Below are 21,366 nucleotides of genomic sequence, written 5' to 3'. Positions count from 1 at the left end.
GTGCGAACAAGCACCACTTGAACATAAGTCACAGTGACGCTCTGACAAGCAGGCAGTATCAACCTATCAACCAACAGCGGAGCACAGTGCAGTGTGGACATTCAGGAACAACACTTTGAATGCAAAGGACTGCAACTTCAACCGGACTATTATCCATCAAAATGAACAACGGACCTGTCGTCATCGTATCTGCTGCTCGGACTCCCATTGGTGAGATATATAATTCAAAAGAAGCAAACAAAAATCATTTGAAACAGTTTGCAGTTCCTGAAAATGTTAATTGATTATGTGTCGCCGTTTTGTTTATATTAACTACAATGAAAATTAATAATTATTGAAGCTGTCATATTTCTCTGTTTAAACATGGTATTTCACATTTGTCTTATTTAATGTTTTTTGTTTTTTTTCTGTGTCATTTAATCAAATTCGCGTTGTCTTGCGGAGTTCTGATTGGTTTGTTAATGTGTTCGGAGTATTCTGTGAGCAGTGATTGGCTGGCTGTCATAGTTCCACGTAGCACGAGCTTGCTGCCATTGGTTACCTACCGTGTCACAGCAAGCTGGGCGTGATTCGTAGCAAGGATAGAATCTACAGTCTATGGATAAAATACGTTTAGTGTGACTCTGTGTCTTGGTGTATTTAGAAAAGTCTACAGCAGGAATATCTTCCATATCTTACGTGAATCCTGGTGAAAGTTTACTTTGCATTGTCGACTTCCAATGACCAGTATGGGGGTATTTAAATTGAAGTTTGTTTAGTTTCTGCCAATTGCCATACAAAATGTATACTCTTGCTATAGCAGCATTAGTTGTAAGCATGCATGACATCTGCGTTTTAATCAATGCTACAAAAGCCAACAGTTTACAGTGTACAAAAATGCACAATCTTGAATTTCCCCTCTGGGGCTCAATAAAGGGGTTATCTTGTAAAAGAAGAGATCTAAAATGAACTGAATCATCACTGATTTTGATCTCCTTTATGATCATTTTCACACAGGGTCCTTGAATGGAGCTCTGTCCACAGTGCCACTCCCTGACTTATGTTCAGTGGTGATCAAGGACGTCCTGAAGCGGGCAGCTGTGAAGCCAGAAGAGGTCTCTGAGGTTATCATGGGACATGTCCTAACAGCAGGTGAAAACTATGAACCATTGCAATAGAAGTGTGGCAGCGGTCCTTTATGAATGTGTGTTGTTTGGTGTCATTCTGCTGTGATTTTTGAATGTTTTATTTTGTTTACTTATTTGTTTATTTCTGTTGTATTTCTTAGGTAGTGGGCAGAACCCGGCACGTCAGGCAAGTGTTGCGGCTGGCATCCCCTACCCTGTCCCTTCATGGAGCTGCCAGATGGTGTGTGGCTCTGGACTGAAGGCTGTGTGTCTGGGAGCTCAGTCGATTCAGACTGGAGAGTCTGCCATAGTGGTGGCAGGGGGCATGGAGAGTATGAGCAGGGTAGGCTATAACACAAGGAGTGACTTCAAGAGGAATATTACATTGATTTAATTTGAATTAGATTAAAGTGACAATGAAAATGAAACATTTAAAAGATACCTGATCCTAAGTGTTAATGCTGCAGTTAGTATCTATCCCAATGTGACCAGTAGGTGTCAGTAACAAACCATTTAACTTATATACATGTCAAAATAAAAATGTTTCCCTGTAATTACATTACAATCTGTACAAAGAAACACAATTTTCTGCGACAGCTACAGATATCTTGCAGATTTACCAAAAATATTTGTCTTTATTTGGAAAAATTCTCTCACAACTTTTAGGCAATTTATGCAGATTTCTCTTTAGTATCACTTTATGCTTCCCTGATAGTGTAACATCACTGACCCTGAATTATAACATTTTCCTGTCTAATACCTTTTGACTGTCCCTTTAACCCCTTTCACATCAGTACAGACTTCTTTGCTCAAGAAAGACTTCTTCAAGTATCCAACTGAGTGTCAGAACCCTAAATCTTAATCCTGCTTCATGTATTGTTTTGAAAAAAAAAAGATAATTTCTTGGAGATGTATTGATTACCTGTTTCCCTTAAAGGCTCCTCACACACTGCAAATGAGAGCAGGAGTGAAGATGGGCGATGCCTCCCTGCAGGACTCCATGGTGGCTGACGGCCTGACAGACGCCTTCCATGGCTACCACATGGGCATCACAGGTGTGCATGGTGGAGGATATATATTTATACATGTACACATCTAAGTATTTATTTTAATGATATATATATATTTGAAATATAATTCCCAAGCTGAGAACGTGGCAAAGCAGTGGGCCGTTACTCGAGAGGAGCAGGACCTGTTTGCTGTCCAGTCCCAGAACAAAGTAGAAGCTGCGCAGAAAGCAGGACACTTTGACCAAGAGATTGTCCCGGTCGTGGTGCCGTCCAGAAAAGGTAAAGAGCTTTGGAGCCAATAAATTCACAATGTAACATCTGTTTCAGAAAAATGGTCTCATCAGTCTCATGTCTGACATCTTCAGGTCCAGTGGAGGTGAAGGTGGACGAGTTCCCCCGTCACGGCAGCAAGGTTGACAGCATGTCCAAACTCAGACCCTGCTTCATCAAGGACAGCAGTGGAACAGTCACTGCTGGAAACGCCTCAGGTTTGAGCCTTGAAACATTTAGAGAGTTTTTACAAGGGTTTTTTTTTTCTCATCTAATCTTATCAATATGTTTTTCTTTGTACTATAGGTATTAATGATGGAGCAGCAGCAACCGTCCTAATGAGTCAGTCAGAGGCTGAGAGGAGAGGTATTAAACCCATGGCTAGAATTGTAGCGTGGGCTCAAGCTGGCCTTGACCCGTCTATCATGGGAACTGGACCAATACCAGCCATCAAGAAAGCGGTGAGAAGTCAGAGGCACCTTGATGTTAAAAAATAACTTGAATTCTTCCTTGTGTTTACTTATCTTTTTTGTCTTTGATAGGTTGAAAAAGCAGGTTGGAAGCTAGACCAAGTCGACCTATTTGAGATCAATGAGGCATTTGCTGCTCAGTCTATTGCTGTGGTCAAAGAGCTCGGGCTGAATGTAGACAAGGTATGAACAAGTTGTTTTTTTTTTTGCAAAGAGATGTGATTAAGCATTTCCATCTTTTATGCATTTAACTCCAGAATCAAACTACGTACAAACTCATGGAGTTCTTCCTTCCCCAGGTGAATGTGTGTGGCGGTGCCATTTCTCTGGGCCACCCCATCGGCATGTCCGGCTGCAGAGTGCTTGTGACCTTGCTGCACGCTCTGCAGAGGACTGGAGGCCACAAGGGAGTGGCGTCTCTCTGCATCGGAGGAGGCATGGGCATCGCCATGTGCGTGGAGAGGGATTGAGATGGGACATGGATTGCACTTAAACTATTTTAAACGGATAAGGGATACTGAAATATGTTTACGCTGCAGGACTTGATATAAAATAGTTTACTAGGGGTCTTTAAATCACTGTACCTGAGGCAGAAATGATTGGAGTAAATGTGATCGCTTCTCACTGTGAAATTCTTAAATTCATTTTTCCTCAGGTTCTAGCTTAGTAGCATGTGACTTAATGCAGAACGATCTGGGATGTGTAGATGTATAACTTGTGTATGCTGACAGCTTTAACATAAACCAGTAGTACATGTTTTCCTTCTTGCAGTCAGGCATAAGTTGTGCTAAATAGTCACTTTACTAAAAGGGAGTAGTTTAACCTGCTTTCAGTTGTGTACAACTGAAGAAATTAAAACACTAAGGGCCTGATTCACTAAGAATGGATTGCTGCAGCTAATAGCTCCAAAAGTTGAGCTTCAATTGCTCTGGCCATCTTCTCCGTCTAATTCACAAAGTATCAGCGCAAATTATATTCAGGCGAAAAGGTGTCCTGCTCCGTACAGTTTGCTCTTGTTTTGCATCTGAATTTGATTGACTATTTATAATGGGAACGTCAAAGTAATATTTACAGACTTTAAAAACAGATCATTTACTATTTTCTAGTCAAACATGAGAAATTGTTTTCCTGACCATTGGAAATGTTGCATAACAGCCCTTACAAATAGTGGCGCAGATACCTTTTTGCCATTTTAATATAAATGGTAGTTATTCCCCAAATGGCGTACTGCCCAAAAATCACCAACGCTGTTTGTCCACTTGGCGGGGCCAAGAGCTGAGCAATCCTTTAGTGAATCAGGTCCTAAATATGCAAAAGGATGGCTTCACGGGTGCCTGATATGGCAATATTTTTTTATTTTTAGAGATTGGTCAAGCTCTGGTCGTTGGTGTTGCCATTGGTTACCAACAACATTGTGAAAACTGATATACATTCCTCTTTCTCTGATCTATTGTGCAGACAGCAGCCTTTAATACAGCCAAGTGCCATAACGGTTAAGTATGCCAGCATTCTCTAACCTTGAGCTTCCTGTACAAAGCTACATGTTTATGAAAATGTTTCCTGTATTCCTGTAATGTCTCTGTTCAACATATCAGTAAAGAATTAGAATAAGCCATGAAGTCTTCTGAATTCATTAATCAAAGCCTGCAGAAAGAAGGACAGATAGCCAACCTGAATTAACAAATCAACGGCCATTTACAACCATTGGAGCTTTATTGAGTGTCCAAAAAAAAGTAATGACTTACAGTTCCTCCGTGGGCAAGAGACAGGGAGTGAGAGAACAGTAAATAGGCTAAGTGCACAGCCTACAGTAGAGCAACAGCCATGAAGAGCTCCTAATGTATAAATACAGACAATGAACTTCTGGACCTATCACAGCCTCTTAGCCCTGCAGAGATCCCGACTGCACGGCATCCTGGTACGACTGTCCGCCCTCTTTCTGCTCTGGGAAGAGTTTGATAAGGTCGTCAATACGGAGGATGGTGATGGCCGCCTCTGTGGCGAACTTGAGGCTCTTCGTTTTTACCATAGTGGGCTCATACACCCCAGCCTGGCGGTTGTCCCTCGGCTTTCCGTTTACCAAGTCCAGACCGATCCTGCAAGACCAAATAGTATTCACATACAGCATGGTCCACATACCTCTAAACATCAAGTGTACGAGTCGCGGTGTTATGAACTTTAAGAAACGACTCAATGTACAACAAAGTCCTTCACCTGTACAGGATTTTTCTTTTAACCTCTCAAGTGTTTTGCCTCAATTTTTCATATAAATAAAAAAGGGCAGCAAAAGGGGGCGATGTTAAAGCGGCAACAAACATTAGTCCTCATTTTCAGTAAATTTGCCTTTTCTAGAGCCCATTGTGTTTTATGTTCCAACCAAGAGTGAAGAACCCAATCATTTTCAACTTTGTAGACTCACCACTTGAGATGCTTGCGTTCAGGATTAACCTGAGCCTCGTTGTGGAAGGCCCGAAGCTTGGCCACCAGATCAGTTGAGTCCTGTGCTGCGTTCACAGCGAGGGTCTTGGGGATGACAAGGAGGGACCGAGCAAACTCTGCAATAGCCAGCTGCTCCCGAGAACCCTGCAGCATAAAAAAGGGACGACCAACATGTCAGCATTGGAGACACTAGACTACAACAAGCGGCATGCTTCAACAAATCGTCTCTTTGGGGAGAAAGCATCCCACAGCTTAATTTTCTTTCTGCTTATTATCAAGCTCACCATGCTGGTAGCGTAATTCTCAAGGTAGATAGACAGAGCTGCCTCCACAGCGCCTCCTCCTGGCACTACAGACTTTGACTCCAGCACTCTCTTGACCACACAGAGGGCATCATGCAGCGAACGCTCCATCTCGTCACACATGAAGTCGTTGGCCCCACGCAGGACGATGGATGCTGATGTGCGTGCTTTGGTGCTGTGTCAATGCAAAAGTAATTTAATTTAGACAAACGGATCATGCAAATCACAATTCTGTCCACTGTCCTAGTTTATCACAGCTCTTACCAGAACTACACAAGGATGAATGACATGCACTGAAATGTTTTAACCCAAAATACAGCATTGTGTACCCAGTACAAAACTTGCAGTCCTTACTTTTTAACAAGGATGAGCTCGTCATCACAGATGCGTTCCTGCACGACCTCCTCAGCCATACCAAGCATTGTGGCCTCAAACGTCTCCTCTCCCTCCAGATTGGTCAGAGACGGGCAGATGGTTGCTGAGAAATTACAAACATAAATAATGTCAATTGTAAGTTTCAATCTCTGAACAGAAAAACTAGACCAAGTCCTTAAAAATGGAAAAGTACACTTTCCCTTTAAGTTCTTTCAGCCTACCTCCTGTTGCCTTCGCGATGCGTTTGAGGTCCCTCTTGAGAACCCTCCTCACTGCCATTGCTCCGACATCCACAAAGTACTTCAGGCACATGTCATCAATGCCACCGGTGGTCAGGATAACGTTGGCGCCTGCTGCCAAAATCTTCTGGATCCTCTCCTTGGTGATATCAGATTCTCTGTAACAACAAAAGATGATGACTCAGCATCACTGGTAATACCATAATACAATACATTACATAAATTATTTACAAAATTGTCCAGCCCACAGTACTCATACAACAGCTCAGATAGAAGCCGCTGCCTTGACTATGGGCTACTTTTGTTTTCTCCCACGCGTATCACTGTGTAAACTATTGATTAAGCATCACAGCAAATTTAAATGGGATAGCACTTCAGGCTGTGTACGGCAATGCAAGAAGGTGAAAAGTAGTATCCACCTTTGTCTGATCTGGTCAAGCTTCTCTGGGTCGTTGATGATGATTTGGACTCCCATCTTCATCTTGGTCTTCTGCAGGCTGAAGTCCAGGCACGCAATCTTGGCGTTAACAACACGCTTCACCATGCCTTTGTAAATAAGACAAAACGTGTTTCAAAAGGGGAAACGTCCAGGAAAAAAATCCAATCAGTCGAGTGCACCTCAAAATCAGACAATGTCATAATTCAATTTCCAGATTTTAAAACATATCCTTCTACTTAGTGATATTATACTGTCTGGATAGAGAAATGCCACAGTAAACAAACCACTGTGTCTACATTCTTCAAAGCCAGTCTACTGTTTCCCACGCGTATCACTGCTCAAGCCATCAAGTGAGGCACGGCAGCAAATTTAAATGGGAGTTCAAAAAAGGATTTATAGATGTAGGAGGGATTTCATAACCAAGTCACATGTTACAGTTGAAATATTGAACTTAACTAACCTTGTGAGCCAACAATGCAGTTCACTGCGTAACCATTAACAAGGAAGCTTTCTTTCTGGCTGCGGCCGTGAGCTTTCAGCACATTGACAGAGTTGATGGGATACTTGGCCACCCCCTTGCTGTCCACAAACTTCACAGCCAAGGCAGCATCCACCACCATGTTGGCAAAGAAGTCTGCTTCACTGAGGGATTGGGGTTAAGGCAGATACAGGCTTCATTATCGTATTAAGAATTAATTAATATGAAAAGTGTTCTAGCAAACTCCAGGCATACAAAAGCAGGAAGTTGTAAGTTGGATCTTAACACATGCAATGCACATCAAAAAAAAGGATACGTCCCAATGATTTTTGAGGACATGGAGGTCTTGGCTGCATTTATCAAGCACTCTCTGCCCAGGTCATCTGTCCCAATTGTGAGATTCTCATTAATGTAGCGAACTGCTTCCCTGGAAGATTGAAAAAAGTTTAATGTCAAAAAATGGGAACACATCTGCTTGATACAGAGATGATCTCTATAAAGAGTAGTTCTCAGTGTTAGCATCTTACTTGCAAGCCAGACGATATCCACTGATGACTGATGTGGGGTGGATCTTTTGCTTCACCAGCTCGTCTGCACTCTTGAGCAACTCTGCTGCAATAATTACCTGGAAGAACGATGACGAACTTAATGAGTAAAATCTGAGACGCCATCCATATTCTAACTTTTAACAACAACATGTTGATATTCACTGTGCCATCATTTCATTAGGGGAGGCAGAAATGGTACTGCTCAACCCCTTCAGACACTGAAGGACAATTTCTCTATCCCGTTAGCATAGCCACACATCCGTTAAAAGGCAGATGCATGGTACTAAAACAGGACATCCCTTTTGCATTAAATGTTAGGAATACACAAAAATAACCAGCAAAGTTTACAAGCAACGATCATTTTCCCTTTGAGCTACCAAATGACAATATGCCAAAGCTCTGACACCACATAGGAGCAGGCGTCTTGTCCCCCAACTCACCACAGAAGTGGTCCCATCTCCGACCTCCTTGTCCTGCAGGTCAGCCAGTTCACACAGCACCTTGGCAGCTGGGTGCTCCACTTCCAGCAGCTTCAGGATGGTGGCTCCATCATTGGTGATGGTCACGTCCTGTCAAAAACAAAAAAAGATAAGCAACTAGGGCTGGGAAATATATTGAGTTTTTAAGATATATCGATATATTTTCAAACAAGATATAGGGTAAGACAATATCGTTAATATCGATATATACTTTTTTCCTCATCTCACTGATGATGACTGTCTGTCCCTCTTAACCCTGCTCCTCCTCTCTCTCTTTTATTGTATTTAAGGAACATTTTTATTTTATAATATTACTTTTTAAATTCACAAACAGGTAGTTTATTTTCCACGTGTTTTCACTGTTAATAAAATACATAGATATATATCGAGTATCGCCATTCAGCTAAACAATATCGAGATATGAGTTTTGGTCCATATCGCACTGCCCTATAAACAACTCAGGATAAACATTTTTCTTTTTATTAATGATACACACACTGAAATCCCTTCTTAAAACATACTTTTACAGACTTGCTTTTATGTGATGTCGTCTTCTTAATGTCTTTTCTTACTGGTTTTACTATTTCTTTATCTTCTTTTACTTCTTACTGTTCTTTTATTTATGCTCTTAATCTCCTCTTGTGTTTTAACTTGGTAATTTCTTATCTTAGTCTATTTATGTTTCATATTTACTTTTTATTAATATTATAGTTTTGGGTTTTTTGATCCTTTAACCACTTGTTTCTATTTCTTGTACTGACTTAGAATTTCTTTATTGTCATTCAAACTTGTACTTTACAGTGCAGATAAGAACGAAATTTTGTTGCATTTGGCTCGTTGTAGTGCAGGATAAAAAACAGCAGCAAGTATTTACATAGAAAAATAAGGTGCAGATATAAATACATATAAAAAGAAAAGCTATGGGTAAAATGACTATACAGATAAATATATTGCACATTAGTGATACATGTTATATTGTATTTTACAGTCCAGTGAGGTAGTCCTGTGTGGGTGTTTGAGGGGGAATGGAGGGATTATTTTTTTCGTATTCAAGAGTCTTATGGCCTGTGGGAAGAAGACGATGCTGCTCTTCCCTTATTGCTGTTATCTTTATATTTATTTTTTTCAGCTCTTTTAGTTTCTTACATTTTTTTTAAATCTTTGGTTCCTCTTGGTCTCAGCTCGTGTTGTTGGGTTCTTGTGTTGCCTGGGTTCTTATAATGGTTCTTGTGATGGTCAGGTTATATATATATATATATCTGTTGGGTATCGTGCACCTTGGGTTCTTTTCTGTTGAATTGTATTGAATTATTTTTAGTATTTTGCATTTGTTTGTTCTTACTGTTGTTAATGTTCTTCTGTGTTTGGTTTAGTTTGCTTTGTTCTTGTTTGTCAAAGCACTTTGTAAACCTGTGTTTTTAAAAAGGTGCTATATAAATAAAGTTATTATTACTGATTAAACATTATGTTGGATGAGGAAACAGACCCCAATGTCGTCCACCAGCATCTTGTCGAGGCCAACAGGTCCGAGGGAGCTCTTGACGATGTTAGCGATGGACGATGCAGCCATGACTGCAAAGACAAGAAATCAGCTGCTACTAACAAAACATATCAAGTACAATCTATCTTTACAGTCAGCTGTATAGTGTTAGAATATAATAACACCGCCAAACCTTACATGTCTTGTCAATTTATTTAGTGGGGTACACAAAAGTTAACCACACCCTCAGACCATGACAATGTTTTTCTAACCCATTAGCATAGCCTTCCATTCAACCAGACGGGAGTGGAAGGTACTATAACGGGATGTATAATCCACACTTTGATGCTGTTGGAGTCGGTGTAAACACAACACAACTCCACGGTGCTTTGCATAATTGCATTGGTAGTAGAGGCACAATTTTAAAAAAATCAGAGTTAGCTAGTATTAGCATTAGCCACACGTGTGTGTCGCAGACTGTACATTAAATCAATCCTCCCGTTGATCTTACGTGACAAAAAAAAAACACGCAATGCGCATAAGAAACAAAAAAACAGTGTAGCAGCAACTAAACTCACCATTCTGAGTGCGAACAGATTCGCCAGTTGTTCTCTGGCCGAGCACATTTAACGGACCATCTAGTAGCGACATTTTCAGACCACCACACGACCAAGAAGAAAGGAAGCCGCGCGGTGCATTGTGGGTAAACCGGCATTAAGCAGAAGCTTCGAGAAGAAAATGTAATAAAAAGAGGAATAAGGGAGTTTTTCAACTATTATACGTTTTAATACAGTGTTTTTCTAAATTCACTTTCACGTGGAAATGGTCTCAAATCATTTCAGAATATAACGTTTTGTTATATTATTTCTATACACTTCATTTCCCATCATGCCTCACCCTCTTCTTCTTTGATAATACGTTTCTTGTCTATTGAAGGTTGATACTGCTCCCTCTTCTGTTCAGTAGAAAGATGTGTAGACCAGATAGATTTGTGGATGTACATTTCCCCTTTTTATAATTAAAATGTAATTTTTGTACTTTTTGCTGATTGTATTTAGACAAATTGTTCATATTATTATTTTTTCAATTCAATCAATCAATAAATTTTTATTTGTATAGCGTCAACTCATAACAAGTGTTATCTCGAGACACTTTACAAAAAGCAGGTAAAAGACCTTACTCTTTGTCTGTTAACATTACAAAAGAGCAGGTAAAAAGACCTTACTCATTGTTATGTTACAAAAAGCAGGTAAAATACCTTACTTATTGCTATGTTACAAAGATCCGGCCTATCCATCATGAGCACTTTAGCAAAGCAGCAAAAGTTACAGTGAAGGAACAGTTACAAAAAACTGCCTTATTAAAAGGCAGAAATCTTCGGCCGGATCCCCGGCTCATGACGAAACAGTCTTCACAGGCCTAGACTGCGCCGGGCTTGGAAAGGGATAGGGGGAGAGATGGGATAAGATGCAGGAAGAGGGATAGGGAGCAAGGGGGTGGGGGGAGGCAAGCCGCCCATCAACCATCCGGTGGGGAGGGGGTTGTTCTGGCAGGCCGTCCTTTTTTGAGTTATATGTGAACGTAATATCTACTTTTGTCTCTTACTGCCATATTGTACGGTGGCTGATAAGTGCAAAGCAAAATTACAAATGTGAGACAAATTTACATTTTTAAAAACCTTTTTACATTTTTAGAAAACAAAATTACAAAACCAAAAACAGTTATACCAAGGAAAAAACACATTTACATCTTGTAAAACAAATTTACAAGATGTGAAACACTTTTACAATCCCCAAACAAATTTACAAACGACAGAATCTTGACAAAATGGGAATGTACCAAATGTCCGAAGTGACCCGGTATGGAAGTGATCGAGTGAGGGGTCATTTTGTTTGTTTTGTTTTGTCGCGGTACATTCCCTTTCCGTCAAGATTCTGTCGTTTGTAAATTTGTTTGGGGACTGGTAAAAGTGTTCTGCCGCTTGTAAATTTGTCTCAGCGATTGTAAAAGTGTTTCACATCTTGTAAATTTGTTTTGTCCTTGGTAAGTGTTTTTGGTTTTGTAATTTTGTTTCATAAAATGTAAAAAATGTTTTTCAAAATGTAAATTTGTCTCACATTTTGTAAAAGTGTTTAACACTTTGTAATTTTGCTTTGCACTTCCCAGCCACCGTAATATTGTACTTAAATCCAGGCGCATCACCAGGAATTCTGGGCCCAGAGAGAAGATATCACTGTGGGCTTCAAACACCACAGCCTCAGCCAACCCTGCACAATTATTATAACCACACTTCCATTACACTTCTGAACCTTTACAGCTTTAGGGAACTAAACATTTGTATTTCAACCTGAAAATGAGAGGTTCAGTAACCACAGGGAAGAGGGATATTTTCTCAGCAACATCTGAAGTAATATTTATTTCTACAAAAAGAAAACATTTCACACAATAACATATGTACAGGAAGGTACAGAGATCCGCAAAATGACATGAGGAGGGGGCTGTGATTGATTCTAAAAGTATGAATACAATAGTGTGTTTGTGAAAAAAATAGATCAGAATAATAAATTGTGCTGTTGCCCCTTTGGGTGCCTTTTGAATGTTTTTCTATGCATATTTCCAGATTTCATTGAATACTTAAAAACAACCTCTTTATAGAGCCCTTAACTGTCAGGACCCAGAATGTTTGTCAGAACTTATTCACCTGAATTCACCAATCCGTTCATTAAGGTCCAACACCCTACACCTGCTGTCTGTCCCACAGACACATTTTAAGACTTGTGATGATCAAGAAGAAGAAAAAAGAAAACTGCCGCGGATGAGTGTATGTTAATTAAGGGGAGTGTGACCCTGTGAGTGTGGAGGGCTCTGTATTGCCTGACTGAGACTAAAAGACTCTAGGATGTGCATAAAATCAACAAAAAAGTCTGAGAAAAGCAACAGACATGCTTGTTAAAATCACCTAAAGCAAGGATTTTTTTCAGATTTAGAAATTAAATGGGATAAAAACTCATAAAGCTCCTGAAAAAAATAATTGTTGGTCCAGGCAGTCATTAAATGGCAAAATTTAACACATGATCCAATAAAAGAACCATAAAGCCCAAATGTTGGACTAATTTTAAACCAGGAGTGCAATTAAAAATGAGGGGGGCGCTGGTTTAGCTCAGTGGTTAGCGCGTGCGCACCATTTAAACAGGCCTTATTACAGTGCTCGCTTGTCATGGTTCATGAACTGTACTTTCCCATACATAAATGCAGTTGAATAGCATGTTTTAAACTCAAGCAAGAGAAAGTCAAGCTACATATGGAGACGACCCTGCTGGGATTTCAACCCTCAACCTTCTTGCTGTGAGGTAGCAGTTCTTTGTTTTGGGCCTTATTGCCTTTATTAGAAGGGAAAGGTGAAGAGAGACAGGAAAGGTTGGGAGGAGAAAGTGGGGGATGACATGCAGCAAATGGCTGAGGTCGGATTCCAACCCATTGCTGCTGCAATGATGACTATGGCCTCTGTACATGAGGCGACTCGAAGAGGTAGCAGTTCTAACTACCTCACCATTATACTGTCTTGTACAACTCACCTGTTTAAGTATTTACACATTGATTTCAAAAGTGTGATCCAGACTTCAGAAGGAGAAAGCAAAAACATTCAACATACAGTACATAGAGTACAGGCACTGCCTGTGGTTTGAACCCTGATCCGCTTGCTGAGTCCAAAGATCCTAACCCTAACACAAATGTCCTGCCTTGTAGTGCTCACCTGTAGTAACTTGTAAAAGGCGTGGTTAAAATTCAAGTGTGAGGAAGTCAAATCATTCAAGCTTCCCATGGATGGTCTGACTGATTTGATGATGGTTTGTTGAAAACTTTGTTGAACAAATTACATGAAATAACCGTTTAGTATAATCACAATTGCAAACTGATTTAATTGCTATTTCTAAAATATCCAATAACATTGGCGCTGTAAGATGAATAACATCATCAACTGGAAATCTGGGTCACAGTTTATCAAATATATAAACAGTCAGAACCAAACCTGCCTATTGTTTATATCCTTTATTTTAATTCAACTGTTCCCTTACTCTCCAGTCTATTGATTCATATTTTATTTTTTTGACATAGAATAGCCAAATCAACCAATCAATATAGAGAAAGTAAGTTAGTTTGATGGCCTCTGGAAACTACAACACACTCGTGCTGTAGCTGCAATGACAGGAAACACATTATGGTATTTTGTGGCTTGAGAACAAGGCGTTATTGTAAAATAAATATGTCAAATCAATCCAATGGTCGATGAAAGTTCATGAATTGGTATCAGTTAATCTTCAGCGCAGCTCATCTATTTCTTACTGCTCAAGCTGTGTGGATATTTCTAAGCTGTGATAAAAAATAGACATCTATGCTTTGAAAAAAAGAGGGGGATTCACTATTTGTGTCCCCAACTGAGCGTCTGCTTACTAAAACACACGTCGTCTAACAAAATAAATGACATTCACTTAGTCTCCTAAATATTAAAACTGTTTTAGGAGTTGCTCAGTGACAACATTCTAAGAATCCTGACATTTTCAAAGCATTTCCCCTTAAAGTTAAGACTAGATCCTTGGACAGATGAAACGTATTCACAAAGCTTCAGAGACCTCCTACGGTGTTAAACTGTTAGGAGTCGTGAGGAGGACTTTTAACTGGCGTAAGAGTTTCACAAGCTGAGGAGAAAATGGAGAAATGTTCTCCAAACAATAGATTAGGAATATTATTTTATCATAGTTGGGTTACTATTTATTTATTTAGTCTTTAAACGGATAAACAAACACAGGTTCTATGCATCAAAATGACAAAACAAACAGGTCTGAGTTTAATCGGATTTTATTACCTCCAATACATTGTTTTGTTGAGCAATGACAACTAGCCAGTTAAAAAAAATACACTTAACTTAAACATTAAAGCATTATAAAGCATACCTATGGCATACAAGAATAACTTTCCTAAAATGTACATCTTTACAAAGTGTTTACAAATCAAACGTAAAAAAGACAGAAAAGTGCAAAACAGCGTCAACGCAGACGAACGATCCCCACCAGTGAAACAGAGGACACATTGTACAATGAAAACAGAACATACTTCATATTCCTAACTTGGGTTTGATGCAGATTTCCTGATGTCATCAGTAGGCCATGATATTGTGCTTTTCTGTGTGTGTGTGTCAACTTTTCACGTGTTTTAGTGATTTGGAACTTATATTAAGCAGTGCGTGATCGAAAACCCACTTTTGAAAATATTCACAGTATTTGATTCAAATTTTGTCTTTGCCTCTTAAACGGAATAAAACCTTCTTTAAATAAATATGTTTTACTTTATTTTACATCTCTTGTGTTGCTTTAAGTTAAAGCAATAACGGCTAAAAAAAAAAAAAAAAAAAAACATTGATACTTTCAAATAAATAGGACAACTTAAGTCATTTTAGTTTTTTTTTTAGAAACATGTGGTGAATCCTTAACATGCACCAAAAAAAAAGTGGGGAAACAATTGTGTTTTATGAACCATACTGAAGTGACCGAAAACAACCATACCCTCTCTGTGAATGTGGATGTAGTATCAGTAGTGAAACCAGTGTCCAATAACGTAAACAAACTGTTGACAATCCACTTGGAAAAAATAAATCATATACACCAAATACAGTACTGTAACCTTTTAACCAACTCTCCCCGATCCTCTCCGCCGTGGTCCCTCTTTAAAACTAATTAAAATTTAATTTAGCATGATTTTAAAAAAATCCAGTCTCGAGATGCACATCTTACTCTACATGATGGTTGCCCCCTGACAATAATACATCATCACGTGACGGATAAACTCACAAGTTCAAAATAAAATGTGACTTCCTAATATTGCTGATACATTAGCTAAAATAGAAGCATCCTCTCCTGATTTGAAAGCGTGATGACACCCTACAAAAGGTGACGGGTAGGAGTGAAATACAGTTATTTCAATCTAGTTATAACTTAACCTATGAGATCTCGTTGAAGCCAATATGTATTGTTTACAGTTGCATCCTTTTTTTTGGTACATTTAATGTTATAAGAAGCTGTTAAAAGTGACAATCCAGCCTGTGCAGAAGACTTTTAAGATTGCAGATTTAAACTGCTGCTTGTTAAAGAGCGGCTTGATAGTGTAAGCACATTTATAAAAACTCTAGCCACTAACTCCTCCATTAGAGGTTAAGATGAACTAGTGCTGAAAAATGCAGTTTAAACAATCTTAACAGCATATTAAAAGAAAGAGCTCAAAGAGGTGCTCCTGACACGAGGAGTCCACCGAAGATACTCAGATTTTTTTATTCTTGTTCTACTCTGGGACATTGGGCACATAAGAGATTCTATGTCTTACAATCAGTACCAGATATTCTGAACTACTGAATCTGTACAGTTAATTGGCACAAGTCCCCCCCTGCAGAATCAACTGCTTAAACTCAAATGATCCCTACAAGGCTTACACATGACGCTATAACATAGATGGAATTGATTTCATTCAGCCGTAGAGAATGCCTCTACAAACAGCCAAGACCATTTTTAATTGGACCACTTTTGCTAACTCATCACGGCAAGATCTCTTTGATAAATACATGAGAGGAGTATTTGAACCTGGAAGTGCTAAGGCGGCTCACATGCAGACTGATGTGGCAGTTTAAATGTTAATAATACTCGTGTATTACATTTTTAAGCCCTGTAACAGAGAGTTCAGGAGTTCAAAAAAATGATTATGTCTGCGCCCAAGGAAATAGCTATTGATCTTTGCTTAGTGATGTTTGTGTTATATTTTTAAGTGACGATAAGAGATGAAGGGCATTCAAGGCAAAGCAGCAGTGTCCCTTGTGTTGCTATGCTTTGTGTTTGTATATATTTGGCTTGTAGTTGTCCGGGGCTCAGGCGAAGCTGCTGGAGCTCAGACACTGCAACTTCTCTCTCAGAGACTGGACGATTTTAGGTTGGCTGTGCTGCGGCTCGCTCCAGAGGTACTTCTCCAGCTGCTCCCGGTCTAGAGAACTAAGCGGGTCACAGGAGCGCACAGGCGTGCAGGGCAGACTCTGGGAGTGGGCAAGACTCCGGCTCTGATTGGAAAGGGCCGCAGAGCTCCCGTCTCGCTGTGCCAGCCTTTCCTGCTGCTGCTCGCTCTCGTCCTCTGAGCGGATCTCTACATAGTCATCGTCGTCTTCCCCGTTGTCCTTAAAATTAGCCAGGTAGTTCTGGGTGGCGTTGAGTATGCTCAGTGCAGAGGCTCGGTTCAGCACCACCACCTGTTGACCGTCGTGTAAAGTGAGTTCTGAGAGTCCTTTGGTGGAGCGCTCTGGGAGGCTACTCTGCCGACCAGCACGGCCCAGACTTGGACCACGGAGTCTGTCAGTGGATCGATCCACGGTGGGTCCGTTACATTTGAGTCCGGATTGGTTCTTCTCCTGCTGTGGGTTTCCCAAAGAGATGACTGACTGACTGTGACCGGACGGGGAAGACTTTGTGGACGGCAAAGACGGAGCGTTAAACGAAGGATGTCTCTTTATGGTACTGTACACATGCTCTTCTTTTTCGCTTGGTGCGGATATGCACGAGCTCCATCTCTGGGTAGGTGGGGTGGTTGGAGAGGGAGGTAAGGTCTTTAGAGACGGGATGGAGGAGGAGGAGGTAAGTCTGCGATTCGGGGTAGAAGACACCCGAGCATCCTCCCCTTCACTGGACGAGGAGATGAAGCTGGCCAGCTCCCCGTTGCTGTAAGTGGAGTGGAGCCAGTCCTCCTCCAGAGAGGTCTCAGGCATGGACGGAGAATAAGGCAGCCCTGGATGGGCGTGATGTGGGGAAACAGACGCCTGACCAGCTGTACCAGGAGGGTCTTTAAACATGACCTGGTCATAGAGCTGGGAGTACTCAGCTATCCTGGCACCTGAAGAGAGAACAGAAGAACGTAAGGAAGGACATTGTCATGCATTGCTAGAATTTTGTACCCGTTTCCCCCTGCTGGTCATTTTAGAGCATTTCATTTTTGACGTTTACTTCTTGCTAACATTTCTGATTGGTCACTTCAGTCACCTAACATAGCTGGGTCACATTTCAAAAACTCTAATCAGGACGGCCAGTCTGCATCTCCAGCCACCCTTTTTCTTTCCCTCCTTCGTCTGTGCCTTGAGAAGCATAGCTTATAAATTAAGTTGCATTTTCAGATCATTATATTAATACAAAAATGTTGTTTATTGTTTTGTTATGTTGCAGTAAAAAACCTTATTATCAGGAGTCCACCACCTAATCTTAAAAAAAAGCAGTTTGACATTGTAGTAGTTTTATTACCTTCATAGCTGCAGTAATGCCTGTACTGTTTATATTGCTACATTTAGCTTAGTCACTTATGTTTTACATTTTTTTAACAAGACATTTGATATTAGCATATTTTTTTAACGTGATATTCGTATGCCTAAACGTTGTAGCTGCCTTTGTTAAATGTATGTGGAACATGTTGTTTTAATAGGATCTAGAATTGGGTAAGGTCAGTGACGAGCAAATAACTTCACTCCAGCCTCCAACTTTCCCTTGAAGTCTGCTCTCTATCTGTCAATTCGTGCTCAGACACACTCGTTGAATACATAATAAATCTTGATATACTATCACATCTACATTGATATGTTATCATGCAGCTATGTGTTCTAACAGCCAGCAGATACAAAGAAACGTAACCATTCTTTTGTTGTGTTTATGGATATTTTACCATTGTAAGTCACATTTTTTCTCTATTAGTTTAGTTTAATCGTTTATTTGAATCAGGGACAGTGTACAAAAAAAAACATTAGTCTCAGAAGAGAAGAGATGCTTTGTACCAGATTTAGCTAGCTAGCTAATTTCCATCTGTTGTCCCTGGGCAGAGCTCTTTATTGAGCTCTGATTTGCTTTTCACTAAGTCCTGAAGGCAACATGAGCCTCTTTCTTTCACTTGATGTTCTACAACTAGTCTTTATGTTTGTCTGCCTTTTGGTGGGGTACTGTAAAGAGGGTTAGTTAAAACAGCGACCCTCTGCGGCTCAAAGCAAAGCAAGTGGTGAGCGCTAAGTGCTAGAAATGTGCCCCTCGGAATTCTAAGTCACAATTATTAACCATAATGAAGTATAATCGTGATGAGAACTTTGTTTATTTGTTACCTATAGCAGCGCCCCCTTGTTTCTTCTCTTCCAAGATGGCTGCCAGGTCTTTCTGCTTCTTCTCATTCCGTGCCCGGGTAGACGAGTCCCCAGGGTCCATGCTCCTCATGCGCAGCAGCTGGTTGGCTTTCTTAATCTTCTGGCTGTACTGACGGGCCATGAGGAACACCCGGCTCTTTGATTTGTCCATCAGTTCCAAGGACAAGTCCAGAGACTCGCCCAGCAGGAGAGAAGAGTTGGTCAGGGGGGAGTCTAGACCCGCTAACTCCCCCGGAAATAAGCCATGAAGGTCCTTCCGTGTAGGAAGCTCCACCAGGTCGTCGTCCTCTAGGCGGAAGCTGCCACTGCTCAGGCGGGCCAGTCTTTTTCTGATGTTCTTCACTGTGCCTGGGAGGGGCTCAGGGGCGACAGGGAGGGGGCGTGAGGCAGGAGGAGGGCTATGGTTTTCTTCTGCTGTAGTGGGTTCACTTTGAAGGTCAGGGAGGTGGATGACTGGGATAGTGAAAGATTGCGTAGAGGTGACAGGGGGAGGTTTAGGCTGATGTGCTGGGGGACTCTTGGTTGGAGGGTTGGCTGGTTGAGGACTATTTACAAGCGGGGTCTTGGTGGGACTGTTTTTGACTGGTGAAGCCTTCTTGGGCGACTCATTGGCGTTGACAGGGAAGGCAGCGGGCAGTTTATCAGCCTTCTTCTCGTTGTTCTTGATGTAGTTTTCCAGATCGTTCCAGATCTCATCGACGTGCTCTGACATCTTATCCCCTTTCTGCGTGTGGTGGGAGAAAGTCTCAGAGGCGGAGGAGGAGGAATAGTCCGGCTCAGAGGAACATGTGACAGGGTGGGAGGTGTCATGTCCATCATCCTCTCCGAAGTGGAGGCTCTCCTCGGACAAAAAAGCTCCAAGGCTTCCAGTCAGGTCTTGTTCAGATGCCATCAGGCTGTCTCTCCCTTGTTTTAGCTTGTTGCCCTCACTCTTGACCTCCGTTGATGGGGGCTCCCTGAAACAGATGGTGTCGTAGATACTCTCCTCGACTATCTTGAGCTCAAATGGCCTTCCATCTTGTGTTGAAGACCGGTTGCTATCTAAGGAACTCTCAGGCTCAATCATAGGCTTCGTGACCACTGGAACCTCAGGCTCTTTTAGCACACCTGCTGACTTCCCCTGGAAACCCTGTACATCTACAGAAGTTTCTTTCCCCGACTGGCTTTCCTCAGGGTCTCTTCTGACCAGGCCCATGCTCTTGAGGTCCTCGTAGCTGATGTTGTCATACACATTTTCAATATCATCTATCGTCAGCTGCTCGGCTGAGGATGATCCTGATAAGTCATTGCTTGATGATTCAGTGTGGATCACTTCCAAGTTGCTGTGCCCGGGCTGGTCATCGTCAGGTGTCTGTCCAGCTTCTGTAGCCTTCTCCCCTGCACTGCTTGCCCTCCGCAGGACTCTGCAGCCATTGGGTGGTGGGTCAACCTGCACGGTTGGAACCTGTTCGGTGTGCCAGCTACAGGGTCGAGCAGTCTTGGGGGAAGAGGTGACCTCCGACCTCTCCGCTGTCACCTCTGGCTCTGGCGCACTTGGCTCGGTGGGGACAAACATCTGGTAGATGTCTTCATCCTCGTCATCAGGCTGCATGGTTCGCTGGCGGGTGGGGAACATGGCCCTGCGAGCGCGGTGGTCTGCCCAGATGTTCCTTACAGAATTGTCACTTTCTGTCACTATCACAGAGGGAATGGGGGACTCCGGAGGTTCCTCGGTGACATTAGGTGTCCTGAGAAGTGGCGGGTGGTGACTTCCTTCTCTTACGAGGGATTCTCTGGCTCTCTGGGAAAAGGGGAAGCAAGAATTGTTTTTCTTAGTTATAGTTAAGGTAGCATAAAATGATCTAGACTCCCAAGAGAAAGTTCCCTAAGGGGACTATGACGTGTATCGTATAGTATTGTACAAAATCTACACAGAAGTTTTCAGGGTGTACTTGTATACCTGTATGTCTGAAGGGCTCATGTTGAAGCTTTTCCACTGTTCTATACTATCGACAGACGCCTGAGGGTTAAGCCTCTTCCTGCTGCTTTTTCCGGGGACTCGCAACCGCTTTCTGCCTCCCTGAATGAAGAGGTTGTAGAATTGATCAAATGTTTGAAGCGGTAAAAATAAAGGTTGAGTTGTACTTATTTAGGTGTTCATGTTATTTTTACACTGACTCACCAGGCCACTGTCATCTTCATCATCAGCATCTTGCAGATGCGGCTCCTCCTCCCTGTCACTGTGGTCATAGTGATCCCCGGGGTCGAGGGATTCTTGTGACTGGTTGATGAGGCTGCGACTGCGACCGATTGTGCCTAAAGCCAGCTGGGACACCGGTGACAGAAGGGTCGCTCCAAGACTTGTCTGTTGGAGAGGAGAACGTTTTCAAGAGTCAAACAAATCTGTGTGTGTGTGCTTAAACGTGCTTCAATATGTGACTGATTTACATGTTTTTGCTCACCTTCTCGCCATCAGTGTTGGCAGCGTTTTGCTTGGCATTTTTCAACAGTTTAGACAGAGGTTCTGAAAAGTCATACGTATGAATCATT

At 41.5% G+C, this 21,366-nt stretch overlaps 4 protein-coding genes and 2 non-coding genes across 7 annotated transcripts in view; 1 reads left to right on the top strand and 5 right to left on the bottom strand.

The window, feature by feature from the left end:
• Positions 1–21,366, bottom strand: part of sod2 (superoxide dismutase 2, mitochondrial) — a 167,309-nt gene that overhangs the window by 10,974 nt on the left and 134,969 nt on the right. The window lies entirely within an intron of this gene.
• Positions 52–4,468, top strand: acat2 (acetyl-CoA acetyltransferase 2). Its single transcript, XM_061051949.1, has 9 exons — positions 52–210; positions 997–1,131; positions 1,268–1,449; positions 2,044–2,161; positions 2,252–2,395; positions 2,482–2,604; positions 2,693–2,847; positions 2,929–3,039; positions 3,156–4,468. The coding sequence occupies exons 1-9, from the start codon at positions 120–122 to the stop codon at positions 3,324–3,326; spliced, it is 1,230 nt and encodes a 409-aa protein (XP_060907932.1). The 5' UTR covers positions 52–119; the 3' UTR covers positions 3,327–4,468.
• tcp1 (t-complex 1) lies at positions 4,529–10,363 on the bottom strand. Its single transcript, XM_061051947.1, has 12 exons — positions 10,214–10,363; positions 9,642–9,727; positions 8,117–8,245; positions 7,656–7,753; positions 7,445–7,555; positions 7,111–7,292; positions 6,631–6,757; positions 6,194–6,369; positions 5,952–6,075; positions 5,580–5,772; positions 5,276–5,439; positions 4,529–4,952 (listed from the first exon to the last, which is right to left on the bottom strand). The coding sequence occupies exons 1-12, from the start codon at positions 10,284–10,286 to the stop codon at positions 4,739–4,741; spliced, it is 1,677 nt and encodes a 558-aa protein (XP_060907930.1). The 5' UTR covers positions 10,287–10,363; the 3' UTR covers positions 4,529–4,738.
• Positions 7,832–7,972, bottom strand: LOC132985883 (small nucleolar RNA SNORA29). The gene has a single exon (XR_009675106.1). It is a non-coding gene; the product is annotated as a small nucleolar RNA SNORA29 (small nucleolar RNA).
• Positions 9,828–9,964, bottom strand: LOC132985882 (small nucleolar RNA SNORA29). The gene has a single exon (XR_009675105.1). It is a non-coding gene; the product is annotated as a small nucleolar RNA SNORA29 (small nucleolar RNA).
• The window catches only part of LOC132984907 (pleckstrin homology domain-containing family G member 1), a 42,431-nt gene continuing 35,541 nt past the window's right edge, over positions 14,477–21,366 (bottom strand). For both annotated transcript variants that reach the window (XM_061051946.1, XM_061051945.1), the window contains exons 13-17: positions 21,279–21,340; positions 20,999–21,181; positions 20,777–20,896; positions 18,799–20,617; positions 14,477–17,555 (exon numbers count right to left, since the gene is read on the bottom strand). In XM_061051946.1, the coding sequence (XP_060907929.1) occupies positions 16,546–17,555; positions 18,799–20,617; positions 20,777–20,896; positions 20,999–21,181; positions 21,279–21,340 (3,194 nt within the window). In that variant the 3' untranslated portion in view covers positions 14,477–16,545. The remainder of the gene's footprint in view (positions 17,556–18,798; positions 20,618–20,776; positions 20,897–20,998; positions 21,182–21,278; positions 21,341–21,366) is intronic.

Source organism: Labrus mixtus, chromosome 12 (genome assembly GCF_963584025.1).
Source record: "Labrus mixtus chromosome 12, fLabMix1.1, whole genome shotgun sequence".
Classification (NCBI taxonomy): domain Eukaryota; kingdom Metazoa; phylum Chordata; class Actinopteri; order Labriformes; family Labridae; genus Labrus; species Labrus mixtus.
This window is presented reverse-complemented; position numbering and strand designations above follow the sequence as displayed.

Excerpts from the sequence above, each read along its gene's own strand:
- acat2 (XM_061051949.1), top strand. The coding sequence starts at position 120 with ATGCAAAGGACTGCAACTTCAACCGGACTATTATCCATCAAAATGAAC. Across the intron at positions 2,162-2,251 it reads CTACCACATGGGCATCACAG|CTGAGAACGTGGCAAAGCAG; the intron begins GTGTGCATGGTG and ends ATAATTCCCAAG. Across the intron at positions 2,396-2,481 it reads CGTGGTGCCGTCCAGAAAAG|GTCCAGTGGAGGTGAAGGTG; the intron begins GTAAAGAGCTTT and ends TGACATCTTCAG.
- tcp1 (XM_061051947.1), bottom strand. The coding sequence starts at position 10,286 with ATGTCGCTACTAGATGGTCCGTTAAATGTGCTCGGCCAGAGAACAACT. Across the intron at positions 7,754-8,116 it reads GAGATGGGACCACTTCTGTG|GTAATTATTGCAGCAGAGTT; the intron begins GTGAGTTGGGGG and ends TCGTTCTTCCAG. Across the intron at positions 4,953-5,275 it reads GAACGCAAGCATCTCAAGTG|GATCGGTCTGGACTTGGTAA; the intron begins GTGAGTCTACAA and ends TTGGTCTTGCAG.